Raw genomic sequence first — 20,289 nt, forward strand, 5'->3', positions numbered from 1 at the left:
TTTAATGGCAAATAATCATTTTATTCTTAATGCGTTGTTTTATTTTTATTTGGTGATTTTTTTTATTAGCACTATCAAACTCTGTTTATTTTAAAATTTTAACTAGATCTTATTTAATATATTTTAAAATTCTTCATAAAATTTCAGCTCAATCTGATGGTCAAATTGAAAATTACACTCAATAACGTAAAACTGGCCAAATTGTAATTTTTTATTAAATTTCTGAATTTCTTTAAAAAATTTAAAATTTTAAACTAGGATAAATCATCGTATTAGAAGGTTCCACATAAATTTTTAGAATTTTTTGATAATTCAATTAAAAATTATAAATTTTTTATATAAAATTAATAAAAAAATATTGATAAAATCTTGAGTTGGGCTAGAACCCACCCAAACCTGTGCATTGCCTCTGCCCTTGTGCACTATGAACTCCACCTGTTCCTTTCATTCTCTCCATGCAATCACAACTCCACACTTTTTCATCAGCAAGGCAAACCTCATGTTGGAAGGAAACTATATATATATATATACACATAATTTGTTTTTATTTATGGTCTAGATTAATAAATAAAAAATCTAATCTGTTTTATTTGTGTTTTGATTCCAGATTATGGCCCAACAATTTTCCAACAAGCTATTATTGTCAAGTCTTAGTCTTAGTATACGGACAGGGGCAGAATTAGGATTTAAGGTGTCAGTTTTAGATAAATTCTTTGGAGGGCAAATTAAAATGCATATTTTTTTCTACAAAACAAGGCTTAAATTTAAGTGCATATTTGAAAAATCTTAAAATTCTTAGGACAAAAACGAAAAATCTATAAAACTTTGGGATTGAAATTGTTTACTCACCTCACCATTAAAATAATATACATATATATATATATAAAAAAAACCGTAAAAGTACTGGGCGCAAATTAATCTGCTGGCAATGAGGCCAGCCCCTCACAGAGTTAGGAAATGGATTACGAGATTAGTAGCACGGGCCAAGCCTGCCAGCTTTATATCAATCGGAACTGATGTGGATTTATTTATTTTTTCCTGAATACTTACTTGATACATAACAAATAAATTATAAATATTATCAAATCCAAATCAAACTTTACACTGTGTTTTGATTGGTTGTCAACCCGCAAATTCATTTTTTGTCCACCCATAGTAACATGAATATCTTTGGCATTTCAGTAGTATTATTTATCTATTGACGATTACAAAGTCTCAAAAGGAAGTTTTCAGGTTAGATTAGAGAAACTTCACACGTTATCTCAAAATTTGTTTTCTAGTAAATTAAATTTGTGAGAGGCATGTAAATCTATTCTTATATGAATTAATTAATTTTAAAAAAAAAATTAAAAATACTTTTAAAATATAAAAATAAATAGGATATTTATATCTTATGGTCATCGTATCACAAAAACATTTGAGTGTTTAATGAAAATAAAGACTTGGCAATTATTTTTTTTATATCGATGTCGTGGACAAGTTATTCAAGTGAAGTGAAGTGCCTGTGCTTGTATCTACGGCCTCAGGGCTATTATAGTGTCGCGACGACATCACTAACCTTTATGTGGCTACACAACTCAAATTTTTTTCAGCCTTGTAGTTTTATCGATCCTTATAAAACCCAGTACAACATCAAATTAAAATTAAAAGAAGTTTTTTAAAAAAATAAAGAGTTTTTTATGTGAAATTAGGTAATGTTTGATATTTTGATAATAATTGGTTTTTAAAGTATTTTTTATTTAAAAGTATTATATAAATATTATAAAACAATTATTTTTAAAATTAAGCAATCCAAAAATATAAAACATTGCCTTAATTTGTAATTTTTTGACTTAGATAAATTCTCATTATGTTCTATTACTATGTCTAATATATTTTTTATGACATAGTAAATTGTAGTGGTCCAGGAAATCACTAATTGCAGGTTATTATGGAAAGCATAATCGGTTACGGGTTGATTTTTTTTATTTTTATAAAAAAATATATATACAGGTTTTTTCAACATATTTTTATAGTTTAAAAAATTTAATTTTAAATAAAAAATTATATGCATACATATAATCAAGTAAATAAAAAATTATGTATGTGAATAAATAAATAAAAAATCATCAATAACGACTAAAAATAAAATTTTAAAAATTAAGAGATAGATGTAAATCTTGAAAGACAAGATATTTACATAGTTATATTTATTAAATTTATTTATTAAAATAATTTTTTTATTTAAGCAAAACGATAATAAAAATAGAAACACAAATTAAATTGATTGAATAAAATAAAGTGAGAAAAAACATCTTAAAAGTTTCACAAATTATAAATATTATCTGACTTTAAAAAAATATATAGTTTATCTTTAAAAAAGATATAAAAAAATATAGATAAGTTAGAAAAACTCTTCAAATTTAAATACATAACTAAAAAAATTATTATTATTTTAAACACATAATAAATACTTGTAGAAATCCACCAAAAAAAGAATTATCAATCCCAACAACTTAAAAATACAAAATCAAACCGATAAAAAACTTTATTTATTTATCCCAATCTATTTTCCTGGGTCGTATGAAAGCTTAAAATATCTCAACAATATAGGAAGAATATTTTAATATTAAATTTGTATATTTTTCATTAGTCAACCATTTTTTCTTAGTTATTTTTTTGCAGCTCTATCTTTCTTTTCTTAAGACTAGAGATTGGAATGTGAAGAAAATAAAATATTGCATCAAAATATAAAAAAAAAGTTTTAAATTTGAAAAAAAATGAAAAACATAGTTTAGATATCAAAAATATTAAAAAATTCAATGTTGGTCATCATGATTTTAATTATACTTAATTGATGAAATTAAATTTGATTTAATTTTCAAATAAAATTTGATTTAATTTTAAAATCTTTTTTAAACACAGTAAGAAATCATTTCTTGAACTATTAGTGCTAACCTAAACTAATTAAGTTTTGAATGATAAATTCAAAAATAAAAAACAATTAAGACAAAAAAATATATATATTGATGTGGTCCATAGTGATAATAATGTCATGGACACTGGTTTGTTTTATTTTTTATTTTTATTTTTTAAATTTCAATAAATCAGGGACGACGTCTTCACGGTTCTAAATGGGATTGGGGTGAAACTTTCAAAATCTAATTTTACTGTCGTGACATGCACGAAAAGGGTTTAGAAGTCTAAACGTCTTTTGGAAGTTTCACCTTAATCCAGCGTACCGTGGGAGTCTAACTCCCTGTATATTAGTAGAAAAATAGTTTTTTGTTAAGTGTTTTTTTTAAAAAAAATGATTTTAAAAAAAAACTGTATAGAAATGCAATAGGTTTTAATTATTGTATTTTATTTAAAAATATTAATTTTTTAATAATTTTGATATACTAATTAAATTATTTTATAGTATTTAACAGTATTGTAAAAAATAAATTAAAAATACTTTTTAGTGATTGATTATATTATAAAAATAAGTTGAAAAATAGCTTATTAATATTTTTTTTAAGTTTATTAAAATAATAAGGAACAAATCTTACAAATTAAAAAGTTGAATGAGAATAAAATTAAAAAAAAATTTAATTTTATAAATTATCTTAAATAAAATAAATAATAATTAAAATAATATGAATCGTAAGCTCGTTCATTTACGAGCTTGCAGACAAAAATATACTAAGTAACTGTATAGAAATGCAATAGGTTTTAATTATTGTATTTTATTTAAAAATATTAATTTTTTAATAATTTTGATATACTAATAAAAAAATTAAAATAATTATTTTAATATATTTTTAAATAAAAAATATTTTTTAAAAATACTTTCACTGCATTAACAAATATGTGTTTGGAAACAAGAGACATGTGTAGTAACACGTCATCTTAATCGTTGTTTTCTTTTCTAATAAAATATTTGGGAACATGGTATAAATTATATTTAAAAAAAATTAAATATTTTTGCTAAAAGTTAAATTTTTTATATGTTTTGGATTGTTTTAATACTCTGATCTTAAAAATAAAAAAAAATATTTTAATATATTTTAACATAAAAATACTTTAAAAAATAACAATAACTACATTCTCAAATAAACATGTGTTTGGGTTAAATTTTTTAAAAATAATTATATCATATTATATCTTGATTAAATTTTTTAAAATATAAAAAAATATTCAAGCAATTTATAGCATGATCACTAATTTTAGAGTTTGTTTAAAAGTGTGGTTATAATTTTTTAAAAAATATTTTTTATATTGAAATATATTAAAATAATTTTTATTATTTTTAAGATAAGTATATCAAAATAATCTAAAATATATAAAAAATTTAATTTTTTTAAAATACAAGTTAGCTTATGTTCATACGAGTTCTTAGTTATCTGACTTTAACTTCTGTGCTCAAATCACATATAGGATTGATCCACCTAGATTAATAGGAGATAATTAAAATAATATTATTTTATATTTTTAAAAAATAAATAACGTGGTTCCAATTTATTTTAGAAAAACAATTTAAAATTTTTACTAAATTAATAAGGGAAAACCAAATCAATTCTATATTTATTTTTTAACAGTCAGAATACGGTCCCCTGCTCAGCAATTTAATTTCTGGGTATTTTACTCGATTTGTACTGGCCTACAAACGTAAGAGGAAACAAATACCGTGTAATGTAAAAATAAAATATAGCATGTAAAAGGAATGTAGGAAATCTATCTTTAGGTCTGGCCATTGTTTTTTTTCTTCTAGAAGGACATTAACTAGCCACGCCTCCATTTTGAAAAGTAGTTTGTAGTGCCAACTGCAAGATTTTTTTTTTTTCTGAAAATATTTTTCTACTTAATTAATGTCTTTTAATAATATTGATATATGATTGACAGTATAAATTCTTTAAATTACATCTCTAAGATCCAACAATTAATAAGGAGTTATTTACCGAGCTAAAATTATTAAATTTGATATATTATGTCATTGAAAACTTGAATTATATGTTAAATTGATAGATCTAAATTGACTTGACATAATTAAAATAATATCATTTTATTTTTTAAAAAATAAAATAAAATTATTTTGATATTTTTTAAAAATTAAATTAAAATTTTAATTAGATCAATCAGGTAAATTAAATCATTTATTTATTATTATTTTTACAATTAGCTTATCTAAAATCGAGGGAATATTCAATAATGTAATGATTTTTTAAAAAAATATATTAAAATGATATATATATTTTTAATTTTTTTGACATTGAGATATTAAAATGATTCAAAGTAAATAAATAATTAATTTAAAATATTTTTTTAATTTTAATAAAAAATAAATTTAACTAAAATGATAAACAGGACAACATGAAAAACAAAAAAAACCAGCATATAGTTCCCTGTTCAGCAATTTAATTTCTGGGTCAATTCCTCGATTTGCAGTGTCCTACAAACGTTAGGGGACACAATTACCACGTAGTACAAAAAAAATACAGCACCTGAGAGGAAAGTAGGGAATAGGTCTGGCCCCTTCTTTTTCTTCTGGAAGGACAATAATTAGGCACGCCAGAAACCTTTTACATATCCCAATTTCTCAATCGGGCACGCATTTCCATGACCCCACCGCACCACCTCTAACCTAATCCAAAATGACACATCATTTATAGATGGTGGCAACGAGGACCGCAAAGTCGATAGTCTTGGCTACACGTACTTAACTAATCGGCTAAAATCATGTCTGTATATATATATATATAAACTGAGATCAAGTAAAATCTTTCTCATCCTTTCGTTTAATAATTGAAAACAAGGGTTTGATTTGAACAAATAAAAGTAGAGGGACGTATTTGAGTTTCAGCCTGAATAAACACATTCATTCATGAATTACATAATTTATCGTGATCATCCATTTAATTAATTCAACGAAAACACTCATGGTGTAAAAGTAGTACTTTTTTTTTTAATATACACTTTTAAAATAAATATGTATAGCGTTTCAATGAAAACAAATATTTAATTGTAGAGAAAAATATATAAAATAAATTTATGTTTATCAAGTTTTAAAATAAATTTATATATTTTTTGAATAAAAAATATTATTAGACATATAGCTTTTATCACTCTATCTTCATCTTTTTTATTTCAAAACTTTTTATGAAATACTTTCTAGAGAAAAATAATTTTTTAATTTTTTTTCATATTTATTAACTATTAGAAAAATTAATAAATAAAAAATATTTTTTAGCAAAAAATTTTGATAAAAAATATATTTTTTAAATAATTATTTTTCTCTTAAAAGTATTTCTTAAGAGTTTATCACTCTATCTATATTTTTATACAATTATTTGTTTTATTTAAAATAATTTATAAAATTAATTTTTTTAATTTTATTTTTTTAACTTTTTCATCTATCATATTATTCTCTATTATTTTTCAATTTATTTTTGATAATATAACTAAATGTTAAAGATATTTTTAAATTATTTTTCATAACATTTGTATACGTTTTTATGAATATACTTTCTATTAAACTACTTTCCAAAACAGGCTAGTCTCTGACAATATATAAAAATGTTTTAATTATTATCATAAGAATAAACCAAACAATTCCATTTTATCCGGAAACTTGGCGTTTCCTGCAACCGCCCACCTGCAAAAATATATAAAAATCTGACCGGGTCTTTTCTATTTAATCATCATACCCGCACTTCATTTTCAAGCACTCTTTATTTTATCTTAGAGAAGACTGTTACGCATAAACTTCTTCTTGTTTTAGACAGAGAAAACAGAATAGGAAAACAAAAATGGAGAAAGCAATCAACAGGCAACGTGTTCTTCTTGATCACCTCCGTCCTTCTTCTTCTTCTCACAATTTTGAATCCACTCTTTCTGTAAGTTCAAGAATTTGATAGCTACTTGATTCAGATGATAATTTGGTTGCTTCGGATTTAGTTGCTTTATTATATCTGTTTTTTTCAGAAGAATCTCAGCTACTAGTTAGATCATGCAAGTTGAAGGATCGATTGTAATTTAGAATTTTATGAAATCTCTTGCTTTATGTTCTTTTTTATCAGTAATCTTTTTGAATTTATTCTTGTGTCTGGCTTAGTTTCTTAATATAAGTTGGATTTTCATTACTTTAATTAATTTCTTTATATAAATCGGAGCAGTATTTTTTTTAATTAAAAAAATGGATTTTGAAATCAGGCATCCGCTTGTTTGGCTGGAGATAGCGCTGCGTATCAAAGGACTTCGGCGTATGGAGATGATGTTGTGATTGTTGCGTAAGTAGTGGTTGAAATGATTTTTGTGAAATGTTTATTGCACCATAGTGATGTTTTTGGTGAATCGAGCTTAATCGTTTTCATTTGTGTTTTGTGGTTTTATAGAGCATATCGAACTCCGCAATGCAAATCAAAGCGTGGTGGTTTCAAGGATACTCATGCTGATGATTTACTAGCACCTGTGTTGAAGGTTTGGTTGTAGTTTAATTTTGAATTTGGATTCGGTTATGGTTATGATTTAATTCTTATTATATGTTTTGATGTCAGAATAATAAAACTTGTGTTTGTTGTTACTGTGAATATTGGTTTGTGTAGGCGTTGATAGAGAAAACTAATCTGGATCCAAGAGAAGTTGGGGATATTGTTGTGGGTTCAGTATTGGCTCCAGGATCTCAAAGAGCAAGTGAATGCAGGATGGCTGCATTCTATGCTGGTTTCCCTGGTATGTTTCTTAAATTGCATCTTTCAAGGGGTATTGGTTGCATTACTACTTTATGCTTGCTTGAATGGATTTTGAATCTGGTCCAGAAACTGTGCCGGTAAGGACTGTCAACAGGCAATGTTCGTCTGGGCTTCAGGCAGTTGCTGATGTGGCTGCTTCTATCAAAGCAGGGTTCTATGAAATTGGTAAGAGAATTGAACTGCCTTTTCGATAGTGTATTAACTCATTGTCCTGTTAATTATTAGGCTTTACAAATTTTATCATTTCATTTTAGGCATTGGAGCTGGGTTGGAATCCATGACAATTAATCAAATGTCATGGGATGGAGATGTGAATCCAAAGGTATTTCTGCTCTTCTCTTCATTTAATTTGTTTCAGAAGGTTTGTTGATGATTTTTTTTTTGGGTTATTTATTCATCTGGATTGGATTCTTAAGGTTATATTGATTATGGCAGCTAAAGAATTTTCAAAAAGCCCAAGATTGCCTTCTACCCATGGGTGTTACTTCAGAGAATGTTGCACATCGTTTCGGTGTGACAAGGCAGGAGCAGGATCAGGCAGCAGTAAGTGTCATTGTTCTGCTATGCAGTATATTGCAACGTGATTTGTTTTATTAATATTCTTAAATTGTTGTTTATAGGTTGATTCTGATAGGAGTATTGTTAAATTGTTATTGTTAGGTTGATTCTCATAGGAAGGCTGCTGCTGCTACTGCTTCTGGCAGATTCAAGGATGAAATCATCCCTGTTGCTACAAAGGTATATCTAGTTGAATGTATTGAGTAAAAAATTAGTCATTTTTGGCTTAAGAATTGAAAATGTAATCTTTTTTTTTTGTTGGAATTTTTCTGTTTGAAGATTGTCGACCCTAAAACTGGTGATGAGAAGCCCATCATAGTATCTGTTGACGATGGGATTCGCCCAGAGACATCAGTAGCAGGTCTGGGAAAATTAAAGCCCGTGTTTAAGAAAGATGGGACGACCACTGCTGGTATACCTCACGAGCCTTTTCTGTTTTCATAGTTGGTCAGTTTAGTTCGATCAATTTGATTATGTGGTGGCTCTTCTTCAGGAAATTCTAGCCAAATCAGTGATGGTGCTGGGGCTGTGTTGCTCATGAAAAGGAGTGTTGCTGTGCAAAAAGGACTACCCATTCTTGGTGTATTCAGGTATATAATTCCTAGAAACTCAGTGTACCTCTATCAGAATGTGCAATAAATGGAATGGTAGTTGCACATGGATGTGGTGGACAACAACATTATAAATCCAACAAATTACAGCATGAATTCTAGAACCATTTTTTTTTTGTTTTATTTTACATTCCTTAACAGGAGAGGGGGAGGTTGCGCTATCATCATTATGTTGACCTGAGAATGTGATTTTTGGATGAATTTGCTTCGTATTGCACAATAATAATCATTTTATGAGGAAATGTTAACCAATAATCAGTTGGCATGGAATCTTCTATTTCCTTTGATCTGTTTATGTTTGTTCAGAACTTTTAACACCCAATGAAAGAGGTATTGAACTTTTGAGTTGAAGGTATACGGCCTCATTCAGAGCCAAGGATTTTGCTTCATCCATTCCCCCACAGCTCGTTTGTTCTGAAGTTTAGGGAGATGGCATTCTGCAAATGCATATCTTTTTATTTTGCTCGAGACAACAATGTTTAGTAGTTCCTTGCCATCTATTTTGCTGGATTTCATATATAACAATCAATGATGAGAATAAATTAAAGAATTCCCCTCATTTTTCCCATATAAAATTTATTTCGGTCATGCAGGACATTTGCTGCTGTTGGTGTGGATCCTGCCATCATGGGTGTAGGCCCAGCTGTTGCAATTCCAGCTGCAGTGAAGGCTGCTGGTTTAGAACTTGAGGATATTGATCTTTTTGAAATAAATGAGGTTAAAAAAAATGGATACTTTACAGTTATATTCAGAATCAAACACTCCTTCCAGTTTTAACTAAAATTTGTTGTTTCTCGTCCAGGCATTTGCTTCCCAGTTTGTATATTGCCGCAAGAAGCTGGAGCTTGATCCACAGAAGATCAATGTCAACGGGGGTGCAATGGCCATTGGACATCCTCTGGGTGCAACAGGTATTTCCTTGTGGAAAATTGAAGTTAAAATAAGCACACTCTAATTTCTGGTGATAAGATAACAATCCTGTAATAGATTATAGATTGGAGGCAATTTCTTTTGCTTGGGTCTGGTGGGTTGGGGGGGCATTTAGCCGAAGTATATACGGGTTCCTTGGGAAAATATGTCAGTCAGGCAATTTACCAGATAAATTGTTAAGTCGTTGGTTCCTTGGAAGCAAGTTAGAAAGATTGTGAAACAGAACAAGTCGATTATAGATTGGAGGCATTTTTGTTTCTGGGGAGGGGAACACTTTTTCATAGCCGAAGTAGCTACTAATTATCCGAGAAAACATGTTGGTAAGCAGTTGATAGGATGAATATTTAAGCCCATTGGTTCCATAGGAGGAAGTCAGTCAGATTGAGAAATAGAACAAATTGATTTTTGACGGAATAAAAAATGCATATATGAACCATGGAATACAACCCTATGACATGCTCGAGAAGGGACAGTACATTGAAATCTATTTTTAGCTAGTTGAGCTGTAATATGCACATTCATTAGTTAGGTGTTTTGAGTTAAGGGTTTATAGTACCATTTATGTAGGATTTATATCTCCAAATAAACTGTCTAAAGATATATTAAAACAGATTTTTGATGAAAAATGGAGGAAATAAATGACTATGATTAAGTCATCATTTTACCAGAACCTTTCTCTTCTCTATAGTTGACTTAATCTATAGATTTTCAAAGGACAATGGATTTAGTGATATAGGTGCTATATGAATATAAAAGGTCATCTCATTAATGAGAAGTATTTAATGATGTAACATCTGCATAGCGAGATTTGATAGAAGTTTAACTATTGACTTAATTGGACAAATTTAGAGAGCAAGAATTAATCAAACAAATCTAAAGAACTTAAGGGATAATTGACCAAATTAGGAATACAAGGGTAGAAATGAATTGACACACACATGGGTAAATTCAGGGGTTTAGCGTAGTGTCGGTGGTGGAAACAGTTTTTGGCGCTTGTAAATCTGCTCAAGACTTGTATAGAGAGCATCACTTTTGAGTTGTGTACGGTGATCTTTGTGATATCTATCCATTAATATATGTTCTTTAATTTTACACATGAATATGCGGTGCAGCAGTTATTTGTTTAATCATTTTCTGAGACTAATTCATGCCTCATCAACTGTTACAGGTGCTCGATGTGTGGCTACTTTACTGCATGAGATGAAGCGTCGTGGCAGGGACTGTCGCTTCGGGGTGGTGTCAATGTGCATAGGTATTCTTCTTCTCCCTCTCTCTCTCTGGGTGCGTGGAGTGTTGCTGGAAACGTATGCTTGTGGCTAACTGTTGTCACTAATTAAATGCAGGCACAGGAATGGGAGCTGCCGCTGTTTTTGAAAGGGGTGATGGCTGTGATGAGCTATGCAACGGCGGTCGGAAAGTCGAAAGCAACAATCTCTTATCCAGGGATTCACTATAGTCGTATTTGATGGGCACATCGCAGAAGCTTCCAATAAATGCAGTTTGGAGTTATTTTATTAGTCATAATAATAAAGTGTAACAAGGGGGCTCTATATTCAGTTAAACAAATAGAACGCAGAAGGCGAGTTCGATCGCCGATATTGTGATACTTTCATGTAATGAAATATTCCTCATTATAGTCTCTCTCTTTTCTTTTCTTTTCCTCTTTTTCATTATTGCACCCCTTCTGCTATATATGTTAATGGACCGGGCTGGGGTGGTCACTCAGGTCGGGTGAAAGGTCCATCAATGTAGAGTACCAGTTGGATGCCAGATCGGATTCTTATTTTTTTTTTAATTCTCTTTAATTTTTTTAATACTTCATAAAATCATATCCTAATAAATTAATAAAGAATTTCATGTATCCTATTAAATTAAGTCATGTTTAAAATATTAATAATAGATATGGTTTAAAAACTTTGAATTATATGATTAATAATAGTGTAACAAGGTGGCTCTATATTCAATTAAACAACTGTTTTTTTTATTTATTATTATTCAATTGCAAAAACGAAGAAGCCCAGATACCACAGGCACAGAGACCTAGGAAAAAAACACTAATTGTCCAGATATAAAGCCTAGAACTTTGCTCTCCGATCAAGACCATCAGCTCCAAGAGGGGTTAATATTCTCTTTGGATTTTGTTTGTAAACACCATATAAATAATATTTTTTAAAAAATTTTAATTTTTTTATTAAAAATTAATTTATTTTATATGTCTTGAATTGTTTTGATGTGTTAATTTTAAAAATAATTTTTAAAAAATAAAAAAATATTTTAATATTTTTAATATAAAAAACACTTTAAAAAATAATAACAACCAAATTCTTATGAGAACATATTTATTTATTTGAGTTGAAGGAAAGATTGTTGGTGTTGTTTTCAATGTATTCATGCAAATAATTGGATGAAATTTTAAATTATAATTATATTTAATTTAATTTTTGATAATTTCATATATATTTTTTACTCAAGCAGATTAAATATATCTAGATGAGCAAAGTTTTTCTGGATGAATATTATAAATATTTGAAACTAGGTTTATATTACTAATTTCATGAATTAAACTTAATTAAAATTAAGATTTGGAGTTAATACATTAATCTAAAACTTGTTCTAAACTATAATAAATAATTTAAACTTAGAACATCAACTGATCAATTGAGTAAAAAAAAAAAAAATTAATTGTAAAAAGAAGAAGAAAAGAACAACTTATATATAAGTTTTTTTTTTAAATCTCATTTTAATCTCAATCCATACTTTTTATCAATTAAGTTTCAAATATTTCATATATCTCTCAATTGGATTTTTTGTCATTTGTTTTTAATATTTGAACTCTAATGGGAGTTTTTTTTATATACTAAAAACAACATCAATTTTAAAAAACAGGGAAAAGGTAACGAATACTGGTATTTTTCAGTCTGACTAAAACAACATTGATTTTGTGAAAATTAATAGAAAGACCATAGAAAGTCTTGTAAATTTAGGATCAAATTTATAGGTTTGTGATCGAATAGTAAATGAGTGCATAGGTTAAGACCAAATTGACTTTCCTAAAAATAATTTATTAAATTATAGTTTTAATATTGAAAAATCTCAAGGCTATAAGAACTAGAGTGGAATACTACTAAATTTTATATGGTTTACCTGAAATAACGAAGGAAATAGAGAATGTTTAGTTGGTAGACACTGCTAGTAGTTCACAGTATTTCGATCTTGGAAAAGTGATGATGCACCTCCCCATCGCCTAGATTAGAGGTTGGCTGCAATGGATTGCCAAGTGTAATTTTTTCACAGAGAAGATTGTTACGCATACGCTTTTTCCTGGTTCGGAAAGAGTAAAATGGAAAAAGCAAGCAACAGGCAACGTGTTCTTCTCGGTCACCTCCATTATTCTTCTTCTTATAACAATCATGAATCCTCTCTTTCTGTAAGTTCAAAAATATTAACGATATTCGATATATTTTGATTTCATGAAAGTTGAAGGATCGATTTGTAGTTCTGAAATTTATGAGAAATCCGTTGCTTTATACCCATTTTTGTAATTGACAAATAGTTTGTGGCTTCATTTATCAATTAATATATATTGTATCTTGATTATTTGTGAAATCAGGCATCTGCTTGTTTAGCTGGAGGTAGCGCGGCATGTGGAGATGATGTCGTTGTTGTGGCGTAAGTAGTAGTTGAAATGATTTTTGCAAAATGTTTTTTTGCATATGCAGTAATGTAAGGTTTAAGTGAATTAACGAGCTTGATTTTTATTTTATTTTTGTATTTTGTGGTTATATAGGGCTTATCGAACACCGCTATGCAAATCAAAGCGTGGTGGTTTCAAGGATACTCATGCTGATGATTTACTAGCATCTGTGTTGAAGGTTTTGAATCTGTTCTTGCTTATTGTTATCATGAATTATGATTATATGTATATGCTTTTTTTTGTGTCAGAATAACAAAACTTGTGTGTATATGTTGTTATTGTGGATATTTGGTTGGTGTAGGCATTGATAGAGAAAACTAATTTAGATGCAAGAGAAGTTGGGGATATTGTTGTGGGCTCGTCATTGGCACCAGGGTCTCAAAGAGCAAGCGAATGCAGAATGGCTGCGCTCTATGCTGGTTTCCCTGGTATGTGTTTTGATCGCTTCTTTGGAGGGCTGTTGGTTATGTTGATGCTTACTTGATTGGATCTTGAATCTGGTCCAGAAACTGTGCCGATAAGGACTGTTAATAGGAAATGTTCGTCTGGGCTTCAGGCAGTTGCTGATGTGGCTGCTTCTATCAAAGCAGGGTTCTATGAAATTGGTAATAGAAATCCTCTAAGCTTTCTTTGAGATGATGTATTGCATTGATGCCATTTTAATTATTAGGCTTTACTTTTTTTATCCCTTTGTTGTAGGCATTGGAGCTGGGTTGGAATCCATGACAGTTAATTCAAGGGCATGGGCTGGAGATGTGAACCCAAAGGTATATTTATTTTTCTCTTCATTCAATTTGTTTCAGAAGGTTTGTTGGTGATTGTTTGTGTTTTGTTACCTATTGATCTGGATTGGATTCTTAAGGTTATGTTGATTATGGCAGGTAAAGCGCTTTCAGGAAGCCCAAGATTGCCTTCTACCCATGGGTGTTACTTCAGAGAATGTTGCACATCGTTTCAGTGTGACAAGGCAGGAACAGGATCAGGCTGCAGTAAGTGCAATTGATCTACTTCGTGGTATATTTTAACATGATTTGTAGTATTAATATTGTTAAATTATGGTCGCTAGGTTGATTCTCATAGGAAGATTGTTAAATTGTTGCTGTTAGGTTGATTCTCACAGGAAGGCTGCCGCTGCTTCTGCTTCTGGCAGATTCAAGGATGAAATCATCCCTGTCGCTACAAAGGTATATTTTAGTTGAATGTCTTGAGAAAATATGCATCTTGATTTATTTCATGTGCTTCCATGTTTGTCATTGCTGGCTTAAGAGTTGAACATGTAATATCTGATTGATGTTGTTTTTTCCTGCTTGAAGATAGTTGACCCTAAAACTGGGGATGAGAAGCCCATAATAGTTTCTGTTGACGATGGGATTCGCCCAAACACATCATTAGCAGATCTGGGAAAACTAAAGGCCGTGTTTAAGAAAGATGGGACCACCACTGCTGGTAAACAACATACACGCTTCTTCTTCTTTTTTATATTTTTGTTAGTTTACTTCGATCCAGTTGATAATGAGGTGGCTCTTCTTCAGGGAATTCTAGCCAAATCAGTGATGGTGCTGCGGCTGTGTTGCTTATGAAAAGAAGTGTTGCTATGCACAAAGGGTTACCCATCCTTGGTGTATTTAGGTAAATAATTCCTACCAACTTATTGTTGTTTATCTATACGCATTCTTGACTTTTAAGTTTTCAAGCTTCACAACCTCATTCAGGGCAATTCCCCTGCAGCTCATTTGTTTTGTAGTCTAGGAAGGTGGTCCTCTATAAACACAAATCTTATTATTTTACTAGAGACATTGTTGTCTTGATGTTGCTTGCCATCTACTATATTAGTTTTCATCTGTAACTAAAATGACGAGAATATGTCAAAGCATTCTCGTTCTCATTTTTCCCATATGAAATTATTTTGTCCATGCAGAACATTTGTTGTTGTTGGTGTGGATCCTGCCATCATGGGTGTAGGCCCAGCTGTTGCAATCCCCGCTGCAGTGAAGGCTGCTGGTCTAGAACTTGAGGATATTGATCTTTTTGAGATAAATGAGGTAAATAGAATTGTATAGTTTTTAATTGTATTTCTACCTTCATCAAACACCCTTTCCAGTTCACTACAATTTGTTATTCCTCGTCCAGGCATTTGCTTCCCAGTTTGTATATTGTTGTAAGAAGCTGGAGCTTGATCTGCAGAAGATCAATGTCAATGGGGGTGCAATAGCAATTGGACATCCTCTGGGGACAACAGGTATTTTGGCTTTCTGCTTTGAATTTCTTAAACTTTGTCAGAAGCTATGATATGTTCAAAACGGGACAGGAAACTGAAAACTTCTTTTTGATTAGATGAGCTATAATTATATTATTAGTGTTCAAATTCACGGGAATACATTATGCTTGTAAATTTGCATAATTCTTGTAATATAGAGCATCACTTTTGATTTGTGCAAGGGAATCATGGCAATAGAGCATCTATGTTAATATATGATCTTTAATTTTAGACATGAATATGAACTGGAGCAGTTGCGTGCTTATTCAAACACTAATTCATGCCTCTTAAATGTTACAGGTGCTAGATGTGTGGCTACTATATTGCATGAGATGAAGCGCCGTGGCAGGGACTGTCGCTTCGGAGTGGTTTCAATGTGCATAGGTATTCTCCTCCTCTCTCTCTCTCTCTCTGCATGTGTGTTTGTGGAGTATTGCTGGAACATATGCTTATGACTAACTATTGTCACTAAATGCAGGCACAGGAATGGGAGCTGCTGCTGTTTTTGAAAGGGGGGATGATTGTGATGAGCTCTGCAATGCTCGGAAAGTCGAAAGCAACAATCTCTTATCCAAGGATTCACGATAGTCGCATTTGATGGGCACATCACAGAAGCTTCCAATAGTACATGCTGGATTTATTTTATTAATCATAATAAAAGTGTAATAAGGTTGTTAATTATATTAATTTAAAGAAAACTAGAATGCAGGACATCAGTTTCATTTTGATATTTTCCTGTAAATGAGCTATTCCTCATTATTCATTTTTTTTTTTTTTACGGATCTCATTATACCTCCTTTTCAGGTCTACCTCGTCGTCCATTGTTACAGTGACGCAAATTCTCTTCCTTATCAAACGCGACCTTAGAATGTCAAGAGATTTACAAACGCGGTTTGGAACAGATGTGCATGCATATACCTTATCTTAGAGATATTTGAACTTGCAAGAAGTGCCCAAATTCCTTGAACCAGCCACAGAAACGATAAAGGCACGCCTTGGATTACTACTTACTAGCCAGGGTCACACCGTCCCAAGTTCCTCATCATGTATTTGCAGTGGCAAAAGAATTGCAGGAGTCGGTGTGTTGCGCTTCACGGTGTTTACATCTCAGCGAAACTCTGAGACGATATTCTGCTGACTCCCAAGCTCAGGAAACTGTAGTGTGGGAAAGCAAGAATATGCCTGCCAACCTTTGCTTTTAAGCCCTCGCAGTAGCATTACTTTTTTCACTAAACGGTCGGTTCAACGAGCTATGAGTTTTTTGTAATGAGGTACTTAGCACTATCAATTTGTACCATTGAGGTCTCCATCTTTTAAGTTTCCTTCGTCAAGTTCAACCCTTGGTACTTATAGTTCAGAGAGCTAACATCTTTTGGCCGTTGATCCCTAATGGAGCTAGTTGGCTGTTAGCTTTGGATATTCTTTGAAATATGTTTTAGTCATAAAAAACCTCCCTGGGACACTCGACATGTGAGCTTTTATACACTGGTTAGTAGCAACTAGTGCAGTAGCGCGCATAGCAACCTTTACGATTTCAAAGATAAATCTTACAAGAATTTAAGACTGAAATTTATATCTTGAATTCTTGTGCGGACACATCTTGTAATAAGAGTCCATTCGCATGGCATTTGCTTTTCCACCTCACAGCATCCTTTAAAAGATAAAGAACTGCTTTGAAATAATTTGTTCGATGCGACAAATACTAAGGTAAGGCTGCATGGCAAGCATTCAAAAGCCATAAGATGTATGCATTTGACATCAGCAATCTGATACATGCCGCTTACTATGGATGATCAAAAGCAAGGCAGTAATACATGAACACTGAAATCTGCAAGCTCAAGCTTGCACATGCTACTCCATGCAGCATTTCTCCCTGATCAGGTCAGCGAACTAAAGGGAACTTGATTTCACAGACCAATGGACAGAGGTTGTCGGTTCACTGATTGATGCTCCAGATTATGCAGGATGTGGCTTCCCTTTGCTTCAACTTCATCAAAAATTTGGTCAAGGATTCCACTACAGAATTACGCGGCTTTGGTTCCACCCCAGTCCACAAACAAGCCCAACAGGCAACCACAAATAAATCTCAAAATTACAGAAGGAAGCCACCCTTACCAACATATCAACTAATCAGCTAATATAAAAAGTAGATAGAAGAAATAATGCATAGGTTTCAAATTTCCATAAGAGAAGCAAAACAGACATGTGATGATTACCTTTCCTAAAGGTCAATGGTCTATCAATTTAAATTGGAACATCTTTGTTAGCACATTTGGTATTATGCTACAAATTATTTTTTAAAAGTATTTTTCATGTAAATGCATCAGAATAATTTTTTTTATATTTTTAATATCAGTATATCAAAATTATTAAAAATTACTAAAAAAATTAATTTGATATTTTTTAAAATAAATATATTTTTAAAAAATATCTAAAAATAAAAGTTATCGCACTCCCAAATAGGTAATGAAACACTTAATTCAATAGTGCAAAATCAAGAAGTTATAGACAACTTGCAAATCGAGCATGATGTTTTCCTACTGAACTATGGATCAATACACTACCCAGAAAAAATGAAATAAAGCAATCAAATACATGTGGTTTATGATAAAAAAAAAATACAACAAAATACTTCTGAAGTTGTAAAGAATGAAATTCCTACTTCTTTGTGAAATTTATGTAAACAAGGGAGATGAAGTTTTTTTCCTCCAATAACAGGGGCTTCAAGACAGAATGCACATGTCTTTTCAAAGTTGTTAGTCTGCATGCTGTATAGCAAAAAACAAAAAAGATTAGCAAATGCACATGCAAAAAACACTATCTGGTTAACAATCTAAATGCTTTCTTGACTTGAAGCATGCATGATACGATATGTGTGAATATGTGCTTGGATGCTGATATTCAACATACATGTCGAGAATTGCTCTCTTCAAGGGCCGACAACATTTCATTATCATTTTTACCAAAAAAATGCATAGTATGGAGCATAATTTGTATTTTATATATAAAAAAAAAGGGATAAAAGCTCAATAGGCAAGGCCACTCCAAGTGATCATTAGTTTCCATTAAGATATTTTAAAACCAGACATATAGTCAAGCTACATACTACTACATAATATCACCTACCCTAACCACCAAACTATTTTTCATAAAATAACTAATTTTCTAAACCGCATGTTTAATTACTTCAAGAATATTGAAAGAGCAACTATTACTATATGAACACGCACCAACAAGTAGCAAAGCAATAATATATTCCAATTATGAACGAATTTCAGATAAGAGTTAAGAGAATTTATGAAAAAGGATAACTCACAGCAGGGACACTCTCGAAACTCAATTTAATAATTTCACACACATATATATTAACAACGAAGCAAGTAAATCAATATTAGGACCACTTAAAAGGATCACACCTTAAACCGACAAGCTATTGGATAACGTTAACTCCTTGGAAGCATTCAAGCATTGATGAAATTTATTGCCACACAAACAATTGTCAGTTTGTTATTAGGATTCAGGTTGAAAGGAAATTATCATAATTGCACGTTGTTTGTAGTCTCACTCACATCAAGAAGTTTAAAAGATTGACAGTATTCAAATCAGCTCTCTTTACAGTTTGATCTTTCAAGCAGACAGAAACCATATAAAGAGACCTGAGCAACAACATGCTTGCTTAACTTTGTCTTCCAAAGTAGAATTTTTTAGCTCAAGATAGTATGATTATTAAACAGTTTTCATCCAGCCAAATTATAGGTATATATGTTGTGTTGTTTATTGCCAACAAATGAAGGGCCACTAATAGCTAAGTCTTTTGAGCTACAGAAGTATAAAATATAAAGCATAGAACGGTCTTTTCAAATGCTCAACACAATCATGTAACATAAAGCAGTGAGCAAAGAACACAACTTGGCAAACAAAAAAAAAACATCTTACTCATTAAAATCACGTTGAACTCGAAACACACGACTAGCTGTCAATGAAGCCTCTTAATTTTCCAACATATCAAGTCTTTGCAGTAAGAAACAAGAACTCAATTTGTTATATTACCATGCATGCACACATGCCTACCATCCAGAGGATGAAATTTCTCATGACAATAATTAAATAGCATGGAGAGAGTTAAATGAACAACAAACCAGCTCTAATTATGATGCAGAAAAAAAATTATCTCACAGTTTCTTACACAACAACCACGAGAAACATATGGTAATTATACAACAAACAAAAAAAAAAGAAACACATAAACTAAATAATAGCTTGAGATACTTTCTCATCCAAAAATGAAGTAATAACTCCTAAATCAATGCTGGTGTCCCTAAAGAATAGGAGCAGTAAGCATATGAATTATTTGTCTAAGGATTAGCTTCTGTTACTACCGACTTTAATTCAAGAGCTTTGAAGATTTGGATGCAGTTTGATTAGTACTTAAAAGTGCATTTTTGTCATGGTTTTATATCATCATTTTGCACTTGAAGTATCAATAACTCCTTAACTAAAGCATGTTTTATAATAACATATCTAATAATA

The 20,289-nt window shown here is 30.7% G+C and overlaps 2 protein-coding genes across 3 annotated transcripts; both read left to right on the forward strand.

The window, feature by feature from the left end:
• The first annotated feature begins 6,655 nt into the window (after positions 1 to 6,655).
• LOC105109242 (3-ketoacyl-CoA thiolase 2, peroxisomal) lies at positions 6,656 to 11,463 on the forward strand. Its single transcript, XM_011003873.1, has 14 exons — positions 6,656 to 6,854; positions 7,171 to 7,247; positions 7,353 to 7,437; positions 7,563 to 7,689; positions 7,776 to 7,874; positions 7,964 to 8,031; positions 8,145 to 8,252; positions 8,370 to 8,447; positions 8,547 to 8,679; positions 8,761 to 8,857; positions 9,472 to 9,595; positions 9,681 to 9,789; positions 10,977 to 11,060; positions 11,152 to 11,463. Exons 1-14 carry the CDS (start codon positions 6,768 to 6,770, stop codon positions 11,262 to 11,264), a joined length of 1,389 nt encoding a protein of 462 aa, XP_011002175.1. The 5' UTR covers positions 6,656 to 6,767; the 3' UTR covers positions 11,265 to 11,463.
• A 1,411-nt stretch (positions 11,464 to 12,874) lies between these two features.
• LOC105109243 (3-ketoacyl-CoA thiolase 2, peroxisomal-like) lies at positions 12,875 to 17,396 on the forward strand. 2 transcript variants are annotated; one of them, XR_839204.1, is made up of 15 exons: positions 12,875 to 13,235; positions 13,419 to 13,477; positions 13,596 to 13,680; positions 13,804 to 13,930; positions 14,009 to 14,107; positions 14,202 to 14,269; positions 14,384 to 14,491; positions 14,609 to 14,686; positions 14,816 to 14,948; positions 15,035 to 15,131; positions 15,421 to 15,544; positions 15,633 to 15,741; positions 16,060 to 16,143; positions 16,238 to 16,429; positions 16,564 to 17,396. XR_839204.1 is itself a non-coding variant. In XM_011003874.1 (15 exons), the coding sequence occupies exons 1-14, from the start codon at positions 13,149 to 13,151 to the stop codon at positions 16,345 to 16,347; spliced, it is 1,368 nt and encodes a 455-aa protein (XP_011002176.1). In that variant the 5' UTR covers positions 12,875 to 13,148; the 3' UTR covers positions 16,348 to 16,350; positions 16,438 to 16,536. The 2 variants fall into 2 exon arrangements, 1 of the variants encoding a protein (XP_011002176.1); XM_011003874.1 differs by lacking the exon at positions 16,564 to 17,396 and adding an exon at positions 16,438 to 16,536 and having other exon boundaries at positions 16,238 to 16,350.
• Positions 17,397 to 20,289: the final 2,893 nt, after the last annotated feature.

Source organism: Populus euphratica, unplaced genomic scaffold, assembly GCF_000495115.2.
Source record: "Populus euphratica unplaced genomic scaffold, PopEup_1.0 scaffold210.1, whole genome shotgun sequence".
Lineage (NCBI taxonomy): Eukaryota > Viridiplantae > Streptophyta > Magnoliopsida > Malpighiales > Salicaceae > Populus > Populus euphratica.

Excerpts from the sequence above, each read along its gene's own strand:
- LOC105109242 (XM_011003873.1), top strand. The coding sequence starts at position 6,768 with ATGGAGAAAGCAATCAACAGGCAACGTGTTCTTCTTGATCACCTCCGT. Across the intron at positions 6,855-7,170 it reads ATTTTGAATCCACTCTTTCT|GCATCCGCTTGTTTGGCTGG; the intron begins GTAAGTTCAAGA and ends TTTTGAAATCAG. Across the intron at positions 7,690-7,775 it reads ATTCTATGCTGGTTTCCCTG|AAACTGTGCCGGTAAGGACT; the intron begins GTATGTTTCTTA and ends AATCTGGTCCAG.
- LOC105109243 (XM_011003874.1), top strand. The coding sequence starts at position 13,149 with ATGGAAAAAGCAAGCAACAGGCAACGTGTTCTTCTCGGTCACCTCCAT. Across the intron at positions 13,931-14,008 it reads GCTCTATGCTGGTTTCCCTG|AAACTGTGCCGATAAGGACT; the intron begins GTATGTGTTTTG and ends AATCTGGTCCAG. Across the intron at positions 14,492-14,608 it reads AGGAACAGGATCAGGCTGCA|GTTGATTCTCACAGGAAGGC; the intron begins GTAAGTGCAATT and ends TGTTGCTGTTAG.